The 22,644-nt window shown below is 44.0% G+C and overlaps 1 protein-coding gene across 2 annotated transcripts in view; it reads right to left on the reverse strand.

Annotated features, from left to right (window-relative positions):
* Positions 1–22,644, reverse strand: part of LOC140191463 (integrin alpha-8-like) — a 168,530-nt gene that overhangs the window by 108,537 nt on the left and 37,349 nt on the right. For both annotated transcript variants that reach the window (XM_072248899.1, XM_072248900.1), the window contains 3 exons: positions 18,382–18,507; positions 6,622–6,666; positions 4,084–4,127 (listed from right to left, as the gene is read on the reverse strand). In XM_072248899.1, the coding sequence (XP_072105000.1) occupies positions 4,084–4,127; positions 6,622–6,666; positions 18,382–18,507 (215 nt within the window). The remainder of the gene's footprint in view (positions 1–4,083; positions 4,128–6,621; positions 6,667–18,381; positions 18,508–22,644) is intronic.

Consider the following 22,644-nt stretch of genomic DNA (forward strand, 5'->3'; position numbering starts at 1 on the left):
GGCTGAGGGATTGGAGCAGGGGGCAGGGATTCAGATTTCTGGATCATTGGGACCTCTTTTGGGGCAGGAGTGGCCTGTACAAAAAGGACGGGTTACACTTGAATCCCAGGGGGACCAATATCCTGGCCGGGAGGTTTGCTAAGGCTATTGGGGAGAGTTTAAACTAGAATTGCTGGGGGGTGGGAATTGAACTGAAGAGACAGAGGAAGGGGCGGTTGGCTCACAAATAGAGAAAGCTTGGAGACTGTGCGAGAGAGAGGATAGGCAGGTGATAGAGAAGGGACGCGCTCAGGCCGATGGTTTGAGATGTGTCTATTTTAATGCAAGAAGCATCATCAACAAAGTGGATGAGCTCAGAGCGTGGATCAGCACTTGGAGCTATGATGTTGTGGCCATTACAGAGACTTGGATGGTTCAGGGGCAGGAATGGCTCCTTAGAGTGCCAGGCTTTAGATGTTTCATAAAGGACAGGGAGGGAGGCAAAAGAGGTGGGGGCATGGCACTGTTGATCAAAGATAGTGTCACGGCTGCAGTAAAGGAGGAAGACATGGAGGGATTGTCTACGGAGTCTCTGTGGGTGGAAGTTAGAAACAGGAAGGGGTCAATAACTACTGGGTGTTTTTTTATAGACCACCCAATAGTAACATGGACATCGAGGAGGAGAAAGGCAGACAGATTCTGGAAAGGTGTAATAATAACAGAGTTGTCGTGATGGGAGATTTTAATTTCCCAAATGTTGATTGGCAAGTCCCTAGAACAAGGGGTTTGGATGGGGTGGAGTTTGTTAGGTGTATTCAGGAAGCTTTCCTGACACAATATGTAGATAAGCCTACAAGAGGAGAGGCTGAACTTGATCTGTTATTGGGAAATGAACTTGGGAGAGCATTTTGGAGATAGTGATCACAATTCTATCTCCTTTACCATAGCATTGTAGAGGGATAGGAACAATCAATTTAGGGAAATGTTTAATTGGAGTAAGGGGAAATATGAGGCTCTCAGGCAGGAACTTAGAAGCATAAATTGGGAACAGATGTCCTCAGGGAAATGTACTGCAGAAATGTGGCAAATGTTCAGGGGATATTTGAGTGGCGTTCTGCTTGGGAATGTTCCAATGAGACAGGGAAAGAATGGTAGGGTACAGGAACCATGGTGTACAAGGGCTGTTGTAAATCTAGTCAAGAAGAAAAGGAGATCTTATGAAAGATTCAAAAAACTAGGTAATGATGGAGATCCAGAAGATTATAAGGCTAGCAGGAAGGATTTTAAGAATGAAATTAGGAGAGACAGAAGGGGCCATGAGAAGGCCTTGGCGAACAGGATTAAGGAAAACCCCAAGGCGTTCTACAAGTATGTGAAGAGCAAGAGGATAAGACGTGAGAGAATAGGACCAATCAAGTGTGGCAGTGGGAAAGTGTGTATGGAACCGGAGGAGATGGCAGAGGTACTTAATGAATACTTTGCTTCAGTATTCACATCAGAAAAGGATCTTGGTGATTGTAGGGATGACTTACAGCGGACTGAAAGGCTTGATCATATAGGCATTAAGAAAGAGAATGTGCTGGAGCTTTTGGAAAGCATCAAGTTGGATAAGTCTCCGGGACCAGACAAGATGTACCCCAGGCTACACTGGAAGGCGACAGAGGAGATTGCTGAGCCTCTGGCAATGATCTTTGCATCATTAATGGGGATGGGAGAGGTTCCAGAGGATTGGAGGGTTGCAGATGTTGTTCCTTTATTCAAGAAAGAGAGTAGAGTTAGCTCAGGAAGTTATAGACCAGTGAGTCTTACTTTAGGTTGGTAAGTTGATGGAGAAGATCCTGAGAGGCAGGATTTATGAACATTTGGAGAGGTATAATATGATTAGGAATAGTCGGCATGGCTTTGTCAAAGGCAGGTCGTGCCTTACGAGCCTGATTGAATTTTTTGAGGATGTGACTAAACACATTGATGATGGTAGAGCCGTAGATGTAGTGTAAATGGATTTTTGCAAGGCATTTGATAAGGTACCCCATGCAAGGCTTATTGAGAAAGTAAGGAGGCACAGGATCCAAAGGGACATTGCTTTGTGGATCCAGAATTGGCTTGGCAACAGAAGGCAAAGGGTGGTTGTAGATGGGTCATATTCTGCATGGAGGTCGGTGACCAGCGGAGTGCCTCAGGAATCTGTTCTGGGACCCTTACTCTTTGTGATTTTTATAAATGACCTGGATGAGGAAGTGGAGGGATGGGTTAGTAAATTTGCTGATAGCAAAGGTTGGGGCTGTTGTGGATAGTGTGGAGGGCTGTCAGAATTTACAGCGGGACATCAATAGGATGCAAAACTGGGCTGAGAAGTGGCAGATGGAGTTCAACCCAGATAAGTGTGAGGTGGTTCATTTTGGTAGGTCAAATATGATGGCAGAATATGGTATTAATGGCAAGACTCTTGGCAGTGTGGAGGATCAGAGGGATCTTGGGGTCCAAGTCCATAGGACACTCAAAATATCCCTTTTGCCAATCACCTGTCCAGCTCTTGGCTCCATCCCTCCCCTTCCTGTCTTCTCCTATCATTTTGGATCTCCCCCTCCCCCTCCCACTTTCAAATCTCTTACTCGCTCTTCCTTCAGTTAGTCCTGACGAAGGGTCTTGGCCCGAAACGTCGACTGTACCTCTTCCTAGAGATGCTGCCTGGCCTGCTGCGTTCACCAGCAACTTTGATGTGTGTTGACTCTGTGGTTAAGAAGGCGTACGGTGCATTGGCCTTTTCAACCGTGGGATTGAGTTTAAGAGCCGAGAGGTAATGTTGCAGCTTTATAGGACCCTGGTCAGACCCCACTTGGAGTACTGTGCTCAGTTCTGGTCGCCTCACTACAGGAAGGATGTGGATACCATAGAAAGGGTGCAGAGGAGATTTACAAGGACGTTGCCTGGATTAGGGAGCATGCCGTATGAGAATAGGTTGAGTGAACTCAGCCTTTTCTCCTTGAAGTGACAGAGGATGAGAGGTGACCTGATAGAGGTGTATAAGATGATGAGAGGCATTGATCATGTGGATAATCAGAGGCTTTTTCCCAGGGCTGAAACAGCTAACACAAGAGGGCACAGGTTTAAGTTGCTTGGAAGTAGGTACAGAGGAGATGTCAGGGGTACGTTTTTTTTACACAGAGAGTGGTGAGTGTGTGGAATGGGCTGCCGGCGACGGTGGTGGAGGCGGATACGAATACGATAGGGTCTTTTAAGAGACTCCTGGGTAGGTACATGGAGCTCAGAAAAATAACGGGCTATGGGTAACCCAAGGTAATTTTTGGCACAAGTACATGTTCGGCACAGCATTGTGGGCTGAAGGGCCTGTATTGTGCTGTAGGTTTTCTATGTTTCTACAAAAGTTCAGAAGAAATATTTCATGAAATTATATCTCTCTTTTCTACTGCAGCTTGAGACAATGGAAGCTGCTTTAACATTCTGTAAAATATAGAAACCCAAGCCATTTTAAAATTGTCTACATACTCTCAGGTTTCGATGCTCAAGAATTGGAATTTACTCTGTAACCATGTATATTTATTCACTGTTCTTTGAATCAATGATATTGTTGACTTGGTGGGGAAATGGGTTTAATTTTAAACAGTGAAGCATCTGAGATATGACCATAGATGGGCTTTAATGTGTTTGATTCAATGTGATTGAGAAGCACCTTTCCCATGTTATTTAAAAATACAAACTCTCGGTGGGTATTGTTAAAATAAAATTGCCAAAGTAACAGAAAATCTGTGACTGTATTTGATTGATATTAAATCAGCAAATTTGTTTAGCTAGGTTGATCTTGACAGAAATGAGCAAGTTCAGGCCTAGCAAAGAACAAAACTTGATGCTATCTGCTGAACAACATTCCGTTTCCGCTTTAGATCTAGTTGAATAGCTTGTTCATGTACTTATTGGGTGATTAAGAACCAAGTGTATTTCTGGTAGACTATAGCCATTTACTGGCCAAAATGTTTTAAGGACAGCACACTTCCTTTGCCAAAGATAATGCTCTGTGACAGTCTGCTTACTATTACTGTTAGAAATCTCAATTGGATTAATATTAATGTAATAAATTATACATACAGAACCCAAAGTGTGTCTCCCTCTGGGAGCTCCCACGAGATATTCTGTTGAATGAACAGGTGGATAAAAGGTTAGTTTGATAAATGGTTATTCAATTACCACATTAGGGACAAAATGCACACTGTTAAATTGACCACCCAATTTATTTCTTGTTCTCATAGTTGAAATCCAAGCTAGAAATTTGTATTACCTCCTATGATTTTGGAAATGAGTGAATCTGGGAGTATGAAGTCCTCCAACCTGAAAGGGACTGTGGGCAAGTGGAGTAAAAGAGTTGGAATACAGGACCAATTTTCAGTTAGTGCTATCCATCCATTGGTGTTAGCATAGTATCAGAACCACTTTGAGACTTGATCCTTGCTTCGAACGAGGTACACCATCTTGGGTTGGCCGGTTTGATTGGGATGCAAAGGAATTTCTTTAATCTGAGGACTATGAATATCCAGAGTTACCACCTTTTAAAGCTGCCTGTCATTGGGTGTATTTGAGACTTGTTGAATTTTGAAACAGTGTCAAGCGATATAAGAATCATGCGGTAGAATGCTAAGATCTCATGAGCAATAGTGTGGGAATGAATGATGTTGTCTGGGGGGTATTGGTGGTATATTACAAACCTGACAAACATATAACAACATAACTTAGATTAAGATAAATTATACATAATTTACGCCAAAATAAACAGAACAATATTAGTGTAAATTGAGAAAGAGAAAGAAAAAGAAAGTCAGGGCAAAATGAACAGTTTTCCGGTGGAAACAACAGACTTTACAAAACATGTTCTATCACATCTGAAATCCTGTCTGCCCACTACCCTGGACCCCCATCAATTTGCCTATCGCACCAACAGGTCAACAGAGGACGCCATCTCCACTGCACTTCACTCTGCCCTGACCCACCTGGACAGCCCCAACTGTTACGTCAGAATGCTGTTCATTGACTTTAGTTCGGCATTCAATGCTGTGATCCCCTCCAAGCTGATGGCCAAACTTCGCCAGCTTGGTATCAGCTCATCCCTCTGCAATTGGACCTTGGACTTTCCGACTAACAGACCCCAATCAGTTAAGTTACTCAACCTCTCCTCCTCCACTCTCACCCTGAACACCGGCGTGCCTCAAGGCTGTATGCTGAGCCCTCTTCTGTACTCCCTTTTCACCTATGACTGTGTTCCTGTACATGGTTCTAACTCCATAATCAAGTTCACAGACAACACCATGGTGGTTGGCCTGACCAGAGGGGATGACGAGACGGTCTACAGGGCCGAGGTCCAGCACCTGGCCGCGTGGTGTGCCAACAGCAACCTGGCCCTTAACACCCAGAAGACCAAGGAGATCATTGTGGACTTCAGGCACACTAGGAGCCACACTCACGTCCCCATCTACTTCAACGGAGCTGTAGTGGAGCGTGTATCAAGCTTCAAATTCCTTGGTGTCCACATTTCCGAGGATCTCACCTGGTCCCTGAACTCCTTCATCCTGATCAAAAAGGCACAACAGCGCCTTTATTTCCTGTGGAACATCAAGAAAGCTCACTTCTGTCCCAGGATACTGACAGAAATTACCACTGTACCATTGAGAGCATACTCCCCAACTGCATCTCAGTGTGGTATGGCAATTGTCCCGTATCGGACCATAAAGCACTCCAGTGTGTGGTGAAAACTGCCCAGCGGATTACTGGCACCCAGTTGCCCACCACTGAGAACATCTACCATAAACGCTGCCTGGGCAGGGCGAAATGCATTATCAAGGATGCATCTCACCCTAATCATGGACTTTTTACTCTCCTCCCATCCGGTAGGCGCTACAGGAGCCTCCGCTCCCTCACCAGCAGGCTCAGGAAGAGCTTCTTCCCTGAGGCTGTGACCCTGCTGAACCTCACATCACAGCGCTGAGCAGTATTGCACCCATATTGTACTGTCTCAGTACTTTTATATTTGTGTGCTGTAGCACTTACTTTTTATTTGCAGTTATTTTGTAAATAACACTATTATTTGCATTTCTGGTTAGGTGCTAACTGCATTTCATTGGCTTTGTATCTGTACTCGGCACAATGACAATAAAGTTGAATCTAATCTACTCTAATCTAAATGTTATTCCTCTCAACAATGATTAGCTTTGATTCATTCCCATGTGTTTTCTTTAGGTTAAGTGTAATGTGGGAATTGGGGTGCCTTGTGCCAATAAGCGATTTGCTCAGGTGTACACAAGCTCCACTTTCATTGACTCAAACCATTCACAAGACAACGGTCACCTCTTTGCCCCACTGAACTTTGTTATTTCAGCCGACACTTCTGAATGTTGCACTTTGTAGTGGTCTGTGCAAGATGCAATTGGTTGAGAATAATAATAAAATGATTCTTAAGAATTATTTGGACTTCGTTAAAATGAAACTTAACTGGATCCTTATCAAAAGGAATGTTGAGAATTCAGTTGTAGACAATGCACTATATTTTCCAGATAATGCAGAACAACTCTCAGGATTGATAGGAGCTAACATAATAATGTGACATTACTGAGAATAGTACAAGACAATGAACTTTACCATTTACAGAGTCTCCTGTGAATTCCCCCAAGGCAAGTGAGTATCCTGGAAAGTAGATGCATTCAGATGGTTATGAAGGTAATATTACAAGACACATACTTTACCACCTTTCAAGCTGCATTTAACAGAACAGATTTTCAAAAGTAAAAGCATCCTGGTTCTTTCTTATCATGACAAGTCGCATCTTCCACTAGAATCGAAGTATCTGACAATATAAAACCAAACTGACAGAATAATGTTTATTTCAACATGACAGTGAGGTCGGGGTTGACCATGGATGTTGCGTCCTACCTGCCTACATATACGCAAGTCAGGACAGTACAATATGGAGAGAAAGCTGTTCTCCTTGCAGCATGTTCCCCCTCTCCATGAATCCAAAGGAATGGCAAAGATGCAGTTTACACCAGTGGTGTCACAGGAGTTACCAGTCAGCATTGAACTAATGTCAGATTGTCTCAGGGACTCAAACCCCAGATTTTTCCTCTGGGTTTACTCCTGAAGCCTGTCCCATAAGTGGGTATAGACGCAAGGCAGTGGAGGTTTGAGATCAGAGTTTTCCTTCTCCTTGATGAGCTGCCAACCATGGCTGTTGACCCCCATCTGTCTGAAGCAACTGGTTTTAAGGTGCCAGTAACCCGACTTTGTCGCTTGTCTGTCAGTAGAAACTAAAGTCAGATGTACCAGTATTACAGTGGAATAAAGGGAATTATAGAGGCATGAAAGAGGAGTTGGCCAGAATTGATTGGAAAAGAACACTAGCAGGGATGATGGCAGAGCAGCAATGGCTGGAATTTCTGGAAGCAACTCAAAAGGCACTGGATATATAAATCCCAAGGAGGAAGAAAAATTCTTAAGGAAAGATGACACAACCGTGCCCAACAAGAGAAGTCAAAGCCAACATGAGAGCCAAAGAGAGGGCATATAATAGAGCAAAAATTAATGGGAAGTTAGAGGATTGAGAAGCTTTTAAAAAAACAATAGGTAGGTAACTAAAAAAAATTAGTAAGAGTGTAAAGATGGAATATGACAGTGAGCTAGCCAACAATATTAAAGAGGGTACCAAAAGTTTCTTCAGATACATAAAGTGTAAAAGGGAGGCAAGAGTGGATATCAGACCTTGGAAAATGATGCTGGAGAGGTAGTAATGGGGGACATCAAAATAGCAGATGAGCTGAAAAAAATATTTTGAATCAGTCTTCACGGTGGAAGACACCAGCAGGATGGTGGAAGTTCCAGGTGTCAGAGGTCATGAAGTGTGTGAAGTTACCATAACTAGAGAGAAGGTTCTTAGGAAACTGAAAGGTCTGTAAGTCATCTGGACTAGATGGTGTACACACCAGTGTTCTGAAAGATATGGATGAAGAGATCGCGGAGGCATTAGTAATGATCTTTCAAGAATCACTAGATCCTGAAATGGTTCTGGAAGACTCGAAATTTGCAAATATCACTCCACTCTTCAAGAAGGGAAAAGGCAGAAGAAAGGAAACTATAAGCCAGTTAGTCTGACCTCAGTGATTGGGAAGATGTTGGAGTCAATTGTTAAGGATAAGGTCTCAGGGTACTTGGAGGCACATGATTAAATAGACTATAGTCAGCATGGATTGCTCAAGGGAAAATCTTGCCTGACAAATCTGCTGGAATTCTTTGATGAAATAACAAGCAGGATAGACAAAGGAGAATCAGTTTATGTTGTGTACTTGCATTTTCAGAAGGCCTTTGACAAGGTGCCACACATGAGGCTGCTTAACAAGCTATGAGCCCATGGTGTTACAGGAAAAATCCTAGCATGGATAAAGCAGTTGCTGATTGGCAGGAGACAAAGAGTGGGAATAAAAGGAGCCTTTTCTGGTTGGCTGCCGGTGACTAGTGGTGTTCCACAGGGGACTGTGTTGGGAGCGATTCTTTTTATGTTATATGTCAATGATTTGGATGGTGGAATTGATTGCTTTGTTGAAAGGTTTGCAGACAATATGAAGATAGGTGGAGGGGCAGGTAGTTTTGAGGAAGTAGTCAGGTTGCAGAAGAAATTAGACAGATTAGGAGAATGGCAATGAAATGGCAAATGGCATCCAGTGTTGGGAAGTGTATGGCCATGCACTTGGGTAGAAGAAATGAAAGGGTTAACTATTTTCTAAATGTTGAGAAAATACAAAGAAAAAAAAATAAGGTGCAAAGGGACTTGGGAGTCCTTGTACAGGATCCCCTAAAGGTTCATTTTCAGTTTGAGTCTGTAGTGAGGAAGGAAAATGCAATGTTAGCATTCATTTCAAGGGGACTAGAATATAAAAGCAAGGATGTTATGTTGAAACTTTATAAAGCACTTGGGAGGCCTCACTTGGAGTATTGTGTGCAGGTTTGGGCCCCTTATCTTAGAACATAGAACAGTACAGTACATTACAGGCCCTTCGGCCCACAAAGTTGTGCCAACCCTCAAACTCTGCCACCCATATAACCCACCACCTTAAATTCCTCCATATACCTGTCTAGTAGTCTCTTAAACTTCAGGAGTGTATCTGCCTCCACCACTGACTCAGGCAGTGCATTCTACGCACCAACCGCTCTCTAAATAAAAAACCTTCCTCTAATATCCCCCTTCAACTTCCCACCCCTTACCTTAAAGCCATGTCCTCTTGTATTGAACACTGGTGCCCTGGGGAAGAGGCGCTGGCTATCCACTCTATCTATTCCTCTTATTATCTTGTACACATCTATCATGTCTCCTCTCATCCTCCTTCTCTCCAAAGAGTAAAGCCATAGCTCCCTTAATCTCTGATCATAATCCATACTCTCTAAACTAGGCAGCATCCTGGTAAATCTCCTCTGTACCCTTTCCAACACTTCCACATCTTTCCTATAGTGAAGCGACCAGAACTGGACACAGTACTCCAAGTGTGGCCTAACCAGAGTTTTATAGAGCTGCATCATTACATCATAACTCTTAAACTCTATCCCTCGACTTATGAAAGCTAAAACCCCATAAGCATTCTTAACTACCCTATCCACCTGTGAGGCAACTTTCAGGGATCTGTGGATATGTACCCCCAGATCCCTCTGATCCTCCACACTACCAAGTATCCTGCCATTTACTTTGTACTCTGCCTTGGAGTTTGTCTTTCCAAAGTGTACCACCTTACATTTCTCTGGGTTGAACTCCATCTGCCACTTCTCAGCCCACTTCTGCATCCTATCAATGTCTCTCTGCAATCTTCGACAATCCTCTACACTATCTATAACACCACCAACCTTTGTGTCGTCTGCAAGCTTGCCAACCCACCCTTCTACCCCAACATCCAGGTCATTAATGAAAATCACGAAAAGTAGAGGTCCCAGAACAGATCCTTGTGGGACACGACTAGTCACAATCCTCCAATATGAATGTACTCCCTCCACCACAACTCTCTGCCTTCTGCAGGCAAGCCAATTCTGAATCCACTTGGCCAAACTTCCCTGGATCCTATGCCTTCTGACTTTCTGAATAAGCCTACCATGTGGAACCTTGTCAAATGCCTTACTAAAATCCATATAGATCACATCCACTGCACTACCCTCATCTATATGCCTGGTCACCTCCTCAAAGAACTCTATCAGGCTTGTTAGACACGATCTGCCCTTCACAAAGCCATGCTGACTGTCCCTGATCAGACCATGATTCTCTATATGCCTATAGATCCTATCTCTAAGAATCTTTTCCAACAGCTTTCCCACCACAGACGTAAGGCTCACTGGTCTATAATTACCCGGACTATCCCTACTACCTTTTTTGAACAAGGGGACAACATTCGCCTCCCTCCAATCCTCCGGTACCATTCCCATGGACAATGAGGACATAAAGATCCTAGCCAAAGGCTCAGCAATCTCTTCCCTCACCTCGTGGAGCAGCCTGGGGAATATTCCGTCAGGCCCCGGGGACTTATCTGTCCTAATGTATTTTAACAACTCCAACACCTCCTCTCCCTTAATGCAACATGCTCCAGAACATCAACCTCACTCATATTGTCCCCGCTATCATCAAGTTCCCTCTCATTGGTGAATACCGAAGAGAAGTATTCACTGAGGACCTCGCTCACTTCCACAACCTCCAGGCACATCTTCCCACCTTTATCTCTAATTGGTCCTACCTTCACTCCTGTCATCCTGTTTTTCTTTACATAATTGAAGAATATTTTGGGGTTTTCCTTTACCCTACTTGCCAAGGCCTTCTCATGTCCCTTTCTTGCTCTTCTTAGCCCCTTCTTAAACTCCTTTCTTGCTTCCCTATAATCCTCAATAGACCCATCTGATCCTTGCTTCCTAAACCTCATGTATGCTGCCTTCTTCCACCTGACTAGATTTTCCACCTCACTTGTCGCCCATGGTTCCTTCACCCTACCATTCTTTATCTTCCTCACCGGGACAAATTTATCCCTAACATCTTGCAAGAGATCTCTAAACATTGACCACATGTCCATAGTACATTTCCCTGCAAAAACATCATCCCAATTCACACCTGCAAGTTCTAGCCTTATAGCCTCATAATTTGCCCTTCCCCAATTAAAAATTTTCCTGTCCTCTCTGATTCCATCCTTTTCCATGATAATGCTAAAGACCAGGGAGTGGTGGTCACTGTCGCCCAGATACTCACCCACTGAGAGATCTGTGGCCTGACCCGGTTCATTACCTAGTTCTAGATCTAGTATGGCATTCCCCCTGGTTGGCCTGTCCACATACTGTGACAGGAATCCATCCTGGACACACTTAACAAACTCTGCCCCATCTAAACTCCTGGAACTAATCAGGTGCCAATCAATATTAGGGAAGTTAAAGTCACCCATGATAACAATGCTGTTATTTTTGCACCTTTCCAAAATCTGCCTCCCAATCTGCTCCTCTGTATCTCTGCTGCTACCAGGGGGCCTGTAGAATACTCCCAATAGAGTAACTGCTCCCTTCCTGTTCCTGACTTCCACCCATACTGACTCAAAAGAGGATCCTGCTACATTACACGCCCTTTCTGTAGCTGTAATAGTATCCCTGACCAGTAATGCCACCCCTCCTCCCCTTTTCCCGCCCTCTCTATCCCTTTTAAAGCACTGAAATCCAGGAATATTGAGAATCCATTCCCGCCCTGGTGCCAGCCAAGTCTCTGTATTGGCCACTACATCATAATTCCATGTATGTATCCAAGCTCTCAGTTCATCACCTTTGTTCCTGATGCTTCTTGCATTGAGGTACACACATTTCAGCCCTTCTACCTTACTGTCTTTACACCGTTTATTCTGCTTCTCTTTCCTCAAAGCCTCTCTGTATGTTAGATCTGGCCTTACTCCATGCACTTCTTTCACTGCTCTATCGCTCCGGGTCCCATCCCCTTTGCAAATTAGTTTAAACCCTCTCGAACCATGCTAGCAAACCTACCTGCAAGGATATTGCTCCCCCTCGAGTTCAGGTGCAACCCATCCAATCTGTACAGATCCCACCTTCCCCAGAAGAGATCCCAATGATCTAAAAATCCAAAACCCTGCTCCCTGCACCAACTCCTCAGCCACGCATTCAACTGCCATCTCCTCCAATTCTGGATCACTGTCACGTAGCACTGGCAGCAATCCTGAGAACATCACCCTTGGGGTCCTGTTCTTCAGCCTTCTGCCTAATTCCCGAAACGCACACTTCAAGACCTCATCCCTCTTCCTGCCTATGTCGTTGGTACCAACATGTATCACGAATTCTGGTTGCTTTCCCCCTCGTACCAGGATGTCGTGCACCCGGTCAGAGACATCCCGGACCCTGGCACCTGGGAGGCAACAAACCATGCGGGTGTCCTTCTCACGTCCACAAAACCTCCTCTCTGCTCCCCTGACTATAGAGTCTCCAGTGACGAAAGCTCTCCTCTTCTCCGTCCCTCCCTTCTGCACCACAGGGTCAGACTCAGTGCCGGAGGCCCTGCCACCGTGGCTCACACCTGGTTTGTCGTCCCCGCCAACAGTGTCCAGGACAGTAAACTTATTATTCAGGGGAATGGCTACAGGGGTGCTCTGCACTACCTGTCTGCTCACCTTCGCTTTCCCCCCCTCTGACTGTCACCCAGCCACCTGCTTTCGGCAGTCTAGGTGTGACTACCTCCCTGTAGCTCTCATCTATGACTGCCTCATTCTCCCTTATGAGTCGAAGGTCATCCAGCTGCTGCTCCAGATTCCTTACACGGTCTTCCAGATCGCCCAGCCATATGCACTTCTGACAGATGTGACTCTGCGGGAGAGGGGCGTCCCCCCAAGACTGCCACACCTCACATGAGGGGATCTTGGAAAGGATGTGCTGAAACTGGAGGGGTTCAAAAATGGTTCACGAAAATGATTCCAGAATTGAATGGCTTGTCATATGAAGAGTGTTTGACGGCTCTGGGCCTGTCTTCACTGGAATTCAGAAGAATGAGGGGTGACCTCATCGAAAGATGAAAGGTCTTGATAGAGTGGATGTGGAGAGGGTGGTTTCTATGATGGGAGAGCCTAAGACCAGAGGACACAGCCTCAGGATAGAGAGGTGTCCTTTTAGTAAGGAGATGAGGAGGAATTTCTTTAGCCAGAGAGTGTTGAATCTGTGGAGTTCTTTGCAGCAGGCAGCTGTGGAGGCCAAGTCTTTATGTATATTTCAGGCAGAGGTTGATAGATTCTTGAATGGTCAGGCCATGAAGAGATACAGGGAGAAGGCAGGAGATTGGGCTGAGAGGAAATTTGTATCAGCCATGATGAAATGGCGGAGCAGACTTGATGGGCCAAATTTCCTAATTCAGCTCCTGTATCTTATGGTCTTAGGGTCTTTTGGTTCTGCCTGGCTTAGTAGCTAAGCCACATGTGAAGGCCAGGAGCTGGACTTGGTTTTCAGAGGCTATTTGAAAAGCATACAGTGGGTTTATCAAGGGTGGCTAGCAGGTATTTTCTAGGGGACAAAATGTTTTACTGGGAAGTTGTAGATCAGGTTATTTTCATGGAGCATCATGTTTAGGGGAAGTCTACATCGCAGCAATAGGAGCGACATTCCTATCTTCTCCTCAAAATCAAACTTTCTATCCATCTTATGATGTGACAGACAGAGTGTGTCATCCCTGGTGTTTGTTCTAACGGAGACACGAGTTTGGGGACTGGTTGAATTGACACAAGATCGGAGGTACTGCACCCCTAATAACATCTAATGGATTTAAGGACTGAGTGTAGATGATCTAACAACTCTCTTGAAAAGGCAGCAGACTAAAACACAGAGAAACAGAAGGAGGAGGACAAAACTTCACATAGAAAATGAATCAAGGTATTATATCAGGTTGTGTGACCTTGACACTTGATATCATTGAACAAATGAAACAAGCTTATTAAAGATCAGCTTTAATGTAATGATCCTAATGATAGTTTTGTGCGTTGATAAGATGCCATGTGTATTTAAGTTTGTGGGTAAATGTGTTGGCTGGTGACACAAAATTGGCACTACAACTACAAAGCAAATTCTCAAGTTCTGGAAGTGAAAGTTAAATGGACATTTAACAGTAACTTCCAGTATGATGAAAAGAAAGTCAACTTTACATGAAATTTCTAGCCTGATATAAAGGGGATGTGAAACCACTGAGTCCTAACCAATGTTAAACATCTTTGTTTAACCTAAGAGCAGCCCAGGTCACTAAAATTGAGGATGGAAAATGAGGCTGCTTGATTGAACTTCGAGTCATGAGGTTCCTTGGCAGAGGGACTTCAAAGAATCTTCTAGTTCAAGTTCAAGTTTAATTCTCATTAGACCATACTAATGAATACAGCCAAACAAAACAGCATTTTTCTGGGCCAAGTTGCAAAACACAGTACCACCAGCCATACACAGCATAGGGCACACATAAGATCTAGAAAATCAGAAGAAATCATATAATAGAGGGGGCATCAAAGACATGAGTAGCAACAACCTGGAAACAACCAGTACAGAAGGAAAATTCTGAGTTCAGAACTCAGAGAAGACTACCATGCCCCGACAGAGTGGGACTGGCCAGTTCATCTCACACGTGTAGCACTAGAGTCCAAGCCCTGCGTCTTGTGATTTAATACAAGAAATGATAAATTGAAACAGTAACTCAAATGTGGTTTTTAAAGTTAGTAGTATGCATCAACGCTGAAGTAACTCAAGTGAGGTTATGCACCATGCAAGGTTTATTGAGAAAGTAAGGAGGCATGGGATCCAAGGGGACATTGCCTTGTGGATCCAGAACTGGCTTGCCCACAGAAGGCAAAGTGCGATTGTAGACGGGTCATATTCTGCATGGAGGCCGGTGACTCAGGGATCAGTTCTGGGACTCCTGCTCTTCGTGAATTTTATAAATAACCTGGATGAGGGAGTGGAGGAATGTGTTAGTAAATTTGCTGATAACAAAGGTTGGGGGTGTTGTGGGTAGTGTGGAGGGCTGTCAGAGGTTACAGCGGGACATTGATAGGATGCAAAGCTGAGCTGAGAAGTGGCAGATGGAGTTCAACCCAGATAAGTGTGAGGTGGTTCATTTTGGTAGGTCAAGTATGATGGCAGAATATAGTATTAATGGTAAGACTCTTGGCAGTGTGGAGGATCAGAGGGATCTTGGGGTCCAAGTCCATAGGACACTCAAAGCTGCTGCACAGGTTGACTCTGTGGTTAAGAAGGCATATGGTGCGTTGGCCTTCATCAATCGTGGGATTGAGTTTAGGAGCTGAGAGGTAATGTTGCAGCTATATAGGACCCTGGTCAGACCCCACTTGGAGTACTGTGCTCAGTTCTGGTTGCCTCACTACAGGAAGGATGTGGAAACTATAGAAAGGGTGCAGAGAAGGTTTATAAGGATGCTGCCTGGATTGGGGGGGCATGCCCTATGAGAATAGGCTGAGTGAAGTTGGCCTTTTTTCTTTGGAGCGACGGAGGATGAGAGGTGACCTGATAGAGGTGTATAAGATGATGAGAGACATTGATCGTGTGGATAGTCAGAGGCTTTTTCCCAAGGCTGAAATGGCTGGCATGAGAGGGCACAGTTTTAAGGTGCTTGGAAGTAGGTACAGAGGAGATATCAGGGGTAAGTTTTTTTTACGCAGAGAGTGGTGAGTACATGGAATGGGCTGCCGGCGACTGTGGTGGAGGCAGATACGATAGGGTCTTTTAAGATACTCCTAGATAGGCATGTGGAGCTTAGAAAAATAGAGTGCTATGGGTAACCCTAGGTAATTTCTAAGGTTGGGCATGTTCGGCACAGCCTTGTGGGTCGAAGGGCCTGTGTTGTGCTGTAAGTTTTCTATATTTCTATATACAGATTACAGAGGAGGAGATGGTGACTGTCTGGAGGCAAATTAGGGTGGATAGATCCTCAGGGACTGACAAGGTGTTTCCTTGGACCTCCTGGGAGGCTAATGCAGAAATTGTAGGGGTCCTAGCAAAGATATTTAAAACGTCCTTAGTAATGGGTGAGGTTCCAGAGAATTGGAAGGTTGCTAATATTGTTCCTTTGTTTAAAAATGGCACTAAGGGTAAGATGGGTAATTATAGACAGGTGAGCCTGAAATCAGTAGTGGGTAATTATTGGAAGGTAAGAATTCTGAAGCACCATATATACAAGTACAGTATTTGGAAACACAGGTACTGATTAGGGCTAGTCAACATGGCTTTGTGCATGATAGGTTATGACTAACCAATCTTATGGAGTTTTTCGAGGAAGTTACCAACTGTGGGATTACAGAGAGAACATAAGAACATCAAAAATAGGAGCAGGAGTAGGCCATCTGGCCTGTTGAGTCGGCTCCACCATTCAATAAGGTCATGGCTGATCTGGCCATGGACTCATCTCCACCTACCTGCCTTTTCCCCATAAACCTTAATTCCCCTACAAAGCAAAAGTCTATCCAACCTTGTCTCTCTCCAGGTCACCACTGGGAAAGTCAGTGCTAAGGTCCCGTTCAACAATCTTCAGCCATCAATAACTGAAAAATTCTCAGTGTAAACTGGTGTCAAACAAGGCTGCGTCACTGCCCCAACATTTTACTAAATGATTCTTGCCCTCATGCTACGTCTCAACTTCAACAAACTTTACCTACAGGAATGGAGATAACCTTCAGAACTAAGGGGAAGATGTTTAACCCATGGTGACCATACTCCAGAGCTAAGGATACCTGAACCTCAGAGGTCATGATTCAGTGCACATCCAACTCTTGTGTTTACATACATGTTCCAAAGTCATAGACATCACCAACACTTTCACTGAACATTCCAAGAGATGGGGCCTTACATAAAGCATTCTCAAGACAAAAGTCCTCTACCAATCTGACCTTATCCCCCACATCACACTGCCCTCTAACTGTAATGGCAAGACCTGGAAAGCATAGACCACTTCCCACATTTGAAGCTAACTCTTTGTTAAGGCAGACATGTATGATGAAATTTGCCTCACCTTCAGTGTACCAGCTTAATGTCTAGTTGGTTGAGGAAAAGAATGTTTGAAGATCAAGACCTTTGACCTGATACACAATTCATGGTCTATGGGCAGCAATGGGCCCTGTCCTTCGATATGCTTCTGGGACCTGGATTATTCAGAATATCAGGGAACTATCAATGCTATCTCTTCAAGATACCCCAAATTCATTGGATAGTAGGCAAACCACGATCAGTGTCCTCTTCGGGACTAATATTCCCAGTGCTGAGGTCCAAGTTATTCTCAGTTGAATCTTTTGTACAGATCATGTCACTCCCAAAACAAACATTCTGTCCTGATGACACAAGAGACTACAGATGCTGGAATCTGGAGCAACACACAAAACATTGGAGGAACTCAGCAGACATCATCAATGAGTAGAAATGGACAATAGACATTTCATATCAAGACCCTTCATTTTGACCCTTTCCAGCATCTACAGTGTCTTGTGTCTCCACTTGGCTATTTCACTGTTACATCTCTTGAAGGAATGCTAGTTTTGAAGAAATTTTCCATCTGTCTTTGATGGGAATTCTTTGAGACCCTCCCTCATTGCTCCCTCTCTATGACTCTCTGCTGCTGTCCTTCTCTTTGACCACACTCTCATCCAGACTTGCCATCACAGCCAGTCTAGATGATGGTCTCAACTCAAAATGTCAACTGTCCACTTCCCAGCATAGATGTTGCCTGGCCTGCTGATTTCCTTCAACATTTTGTGGGTTACTCTACTCTGATGCTGCCTGACCCAATGAGTTCCCCCAACTGAGTTTTTTGTTTTGCTCCAGATTCCAGTACCCACAGTCTCTTCAATTTCCTTGAAGAAATGCATCATGCTGATCAAAACCCCACTGCATTCCCATCTGTAGCCCAAGATCATTCAAAAGGGCAAAGGAACTTTTGGGATGATTTTGGGAATCAGGACAATGCAGAGGTCCTGTGAAAGGAATGGATATCTCAGATTGCCCCATCAATCACTTCCTGTCCCATCTGTGGGACAGTTTGGGGTTTCCACATCAATCATATCAGAACCTACAACACTAGAGCAGAAGAATCATTCTTAAAAGACTGCCTAAGGAGAAGAAGAATAGTCTCATCAAAGAACAGTGTGGATGTGACAAGATGCACTGTCAGACCAGAGATGGCTTCAGCTAACTCTGATAGTTTTAGTCTATATTCCTCTAATTAATTATAGAGACTCTGCTGAGCATGATGTAAACAGTGGCTACTTTCTTCATCAGCATAGTTGAAACTGGACATTTTTACAACTTTACACTGTATCCTTAAAGAGAAAATACAGCATATCAATTATAGTAAAGGCACAGGAGCCTTACCCATAAAGCTGTTATCTTGTGTCCCTTTTGCATCTTCAGTTTGGTTCTTCACTCCCAATACTTTTAGAGGATAATCGTAGTTATACTTTTTGAGAATATCATCAATGTTGGCAGCGATCAATTGACCTGAGAGGATTACAGGATATTGAAACATTTATCTTCCAGTCACTTTACATAAGCAGATATCTTGTAGACAACATGAGCTGGATGGCATGAGAAAGACAAATGTCATCCTTCATGGAGTGGATTGATGGGATAATGGTTGTTCCTGATGTTGTGGGACAAGTTCATAGTATCACTGAGGAAAAGATGCAATTAAATAGGATGGGAAACATGACCCTGTGTTCAGTTGAGCAGTCTCAATTTAATATGCAGTAAAACCTGAAAATTCCAGAATGCCTCGTGTACGGATTCATCATTATACAGCATTTCAGTACACTTTGTCCATATGCCACCAGCTGTATATATCTACACCAATCCCATTTGCCCACATATTGAAGTGAATATTTCACTACATCTGTCAGTACCTCCAGTTTAACTGTCTTTTTGTATTTCCCTCTAGCTGTCAGTCTGTAGCTTTGTATTGCCATGTGCTCCTATCCCCACTCCTGCTCTGCTCCAGCCCCTGTATTACTGAGTACTCCGTCTCTCACCTGTTTCTCATTATTACCTGTATTGCTGTCCCCTGTGTCTCATTGTGCTCCACCTATCATCTGCCTCTCTGTCTATTGTCAGTGTATTTCAGTCCTGTGTTTTCACCTGTTTGTTACCAGATTGTGTCAATGAGTTTTCCTAAGCCTTTCCAGCATTTGTATCTCTACTCTGTCCATCTGAATATTGACTCTGCCTGTTTCCTGATTCTGGTTGTTGGATTTCTCTGGATGTTTTGATCTCTGCCTGAACTTTGACACCAACTTTGTTTATACCTTGGGATTCTTTACTTAATTAATATCACTGTGTGCACAGTACTGGGTCTGCGATTGGATCCCTGCTCCAGTGTCCTGACAACATCTCCTTTTTGCAAGTCTCAAAGTTTGAAGCCTGTTAAATTTGCAGCAGAGGGCAATGTTTGTGTCTAATCTGCATCAGTACACAGAGTAGAAGTTTCAATCCAGTGTAACAATAAGTGAAGGTCATCCACTGCAATTTCTGCATTGGCCTCCCAGGAGGTCCAAGGAAACACTTCATCAGTCCCTGGGGATTTATCCACCCTAATTTGCCTCCAGACAGCAACCATCTCCTCCCCTGTAATCTGTATGTAGTGCATAACCTCACTTTCTGAAGTCCACAATCAGTTTTTTAGTCTTACTGACAGTGAGTGCAAGGCTATTACTGTGGCACCACTCAACTAGCTAGTATATCTTGCTTCTGTATGCCGCCTCATCTCCATCTAAGATTTTGCCAACAGTGGGTGTATCATCAGCAAATTTATAGATGGCATTTAATGGATGCCTAGCCACACAATCATTGGTGTAGAGAGTAGAGCAGTGGGTTAAGCACACATCCCTGCTGAGCACTTTTGCCAGAAACAGCCTGTTCTAATCCACACTTGCCAGATCATTTCTGATACCATCAAAATTGGCCTTTCTCCAATTTAAAATCTCAAGTTGTGGACCAGAACTATCCTTCTCCACAATCATCTTGAAACTAATGGTATTGTGATCACTAGATGCAAAGTGTTCCCCTACACAAACTTCTGTCACCTGCCCTGTCTCATTCCATAATTGGAGATCTAATATCACATTTTTGCTAGTGGGACTTTTATGTACAATTAAAGAAACTTTCCTGAACATATTTGACAAACTCTATCCCATTCAGTCCTTTTACAGTATGGAAGTCCCAATCAATGCATGGAAAGTTAAAATCACCTACACCTTATGTTTCTTACAACAATCTGCGATTTCTTCACAAGTGTGTTCCTCTAAATCCCTAGGGCTGTTGTGTGGTCAATGATACAGCCCCGTTACGTGGTCATTTGTTTCCTATTCCTCAGTTCCACCTATATAACCTCTCTAGACAAGCTCTCCAGTCTGTCGTGACTGAGCACTGTCACCCCTTCCCCTTTAATCTCTCCTGCTCTGTCACATCTAAAACAACAGAACCCTGGAACATTAAGCTGCCAGTCCTGTCTCTCCTACAGCCAAGTGTCACTAATGGCTACAATGTCATAATTCCATGTGCTGATCTATGCCCCAACCTATCCATTTTTCCTACAATACTCCTTGCCTTGAAATATAAGCAGCTCAAAATATTAGTCTCACCATGCTTGACCTTTCGATTTGATTTCTGACTTCGTACTTATGTAGGCTTAACAACATCTTTCTCCACAGTCATTCCACTATCTGTTCTGATACACTGGTTCCTATCCCCCTGCAGCTCTAGCTTAAACCCCCCCTCCTCAAGTTCAGGAGCTAACCATCCCTTCTGTACAGGTCTCATCTTCCCTGAAAGAGAGCCCAATGATCCAAAAATCTGAAGCCCTCCCTTCTACACCAACTCCTTAACCATGTGTTAAACTGTATGATCTTTTTATTTCTGGCCTTCCTAGTTTGTGGCATGGGTAGCAATCCTGAGATCACAACCTCTAACTCTCTGAACTCATTTTGCAGGACCTTATCACCCCTCCTACCTATGTCATGGGTACCAATGTGGACCACAACCTCTGGCTGCTCACCTTCCCACTTAAGAACGCTGAGGACTCGATCTGAGATGCCTTGGACCTTGGTACCTGAAAGGCAACAAACTATCTTGTCCAGAGAACCTCCTTTCTGTTCCCCTAACTATTGAATGCCCTATCACCACAGCTTGCTTCTTCTCTCCCCCTTCCCTTCTGAGTCACAGAGCCAGACTCAGTGCCAGAGACCTGACCACTGTGCCATTTCTCTGCTAGGTCATCCCTCTCTAACCACACCCCCCCACCCCCCAAACTGTATCCAAAGTGGTATTGATTATATCAACTGAGAAAAACAATTAATTTTCTAGTGTGATGAATTTTTATCACAATAGTCTTATTGAAAGGTTATCTCCCTGAAATAGTAATGCTGTTGCTCTTTCCACAGATGCTGGGCGTCTTGCCTTCCTCAGATAAATTTGCTCCCAGCTCATCAAGAGTGTAACAAATTCAGATAGTATCTGATATTACTTTTAAATTGCTCTTAAATTGGCATTGACGTTTAGAGGTGTGACAGGGATGGTTTAATTGGAATTGAGGTATGTGGTATGATAGTTAGTTCTACTGCAGCTGTGATTTAAATGTGATGGTGGGGCAAGGTACACAGGATGACAGTCCACATCAATGTACACTGTACGTTCCTCCACACTGTACCTGGGAGAGCGAAGCACCACACAGGTAGCAGTGGAAGTCAGGATTTAACCCAGATCTCTGGTGCTGTGAGGCGCTGTGAAGTTGTGTTATAACATTATGAAGAGATTCAATAAGGTCATTCATCGTCATCATTATGTGCTGTGTCACATGACGAAGGCAGTCATTCTCTTCCATCTATACCATGATTGTTTTTGGCAAATTTTTCTACAGAAGTGGTTTGCCATTGCTGCCTTCTGGGTAGTCTCTTTACAAGATGAGTGACCCAGCCATTATCAATACACTTCAGAGATTGTCTGCCTGGTGTCAGTGGTCACATAACCAGGACTTGTGATATGTACCAGCTGCCCAAACAACCAGCCACCACCTGCTCCCGTGGCTTCATATGACCCTGATCAGGGAGCTAAGCAGGTGCTACACCTTGCCCAGGGTGACCTGCAGGCTAGCGGAGGGAAGGAGCGCTTTACACCTCCTTTGGTAGAGACATATCTCTGCCCTGTCACCCAACACGATACTCAATGTGGTACATTAAGGATGCTTCCCAAAGTATTATTCATATTATGCATTATTTTCTTAAAAGTTTTCTACTATATTGTACAATATTGCACACCTATTGATCAGCCCATATGCCAGCTTTCAGCATTCCCATCAATCCCATTCCCAAAGTTCTTTACCCGTAACCTATTCTCTCTCACATGTTCATGAACATCCCCAGATTCTTCTGCCATCCATCTGCAGTCAGGGTCACTTCCTATAATTTACTCCCAATCCATTTTCCCCTAGCATGTGGGAGAAAACTGATGCACCAGATGGAAACCAGATGGTGAAAGGTCTTGACAGAGTGGATGTCAACAGGATGGTTTCTATGATGGGGGAGTCTATGACCAGAAGACACAGCCTCAGAATAGAGAAGTGTCCTTACAGAGCAGAGATGAGGAAGG

Source organism: Mobula birostris, chromosome X (assembly GCF_030028105.1).
Source record: "Mobula birostris isolate sMobBir1 chromosome X, sMobBir1.hap1, whole genome shotgun sequence".
NCBI classification, from domain to species: domain Eukaryota; kingdom Metazoa; phylum Chordata; class Chondrichthyes; order Myliobatiformes; family Myliobatidae; genus Mobula; species Mobula birostris.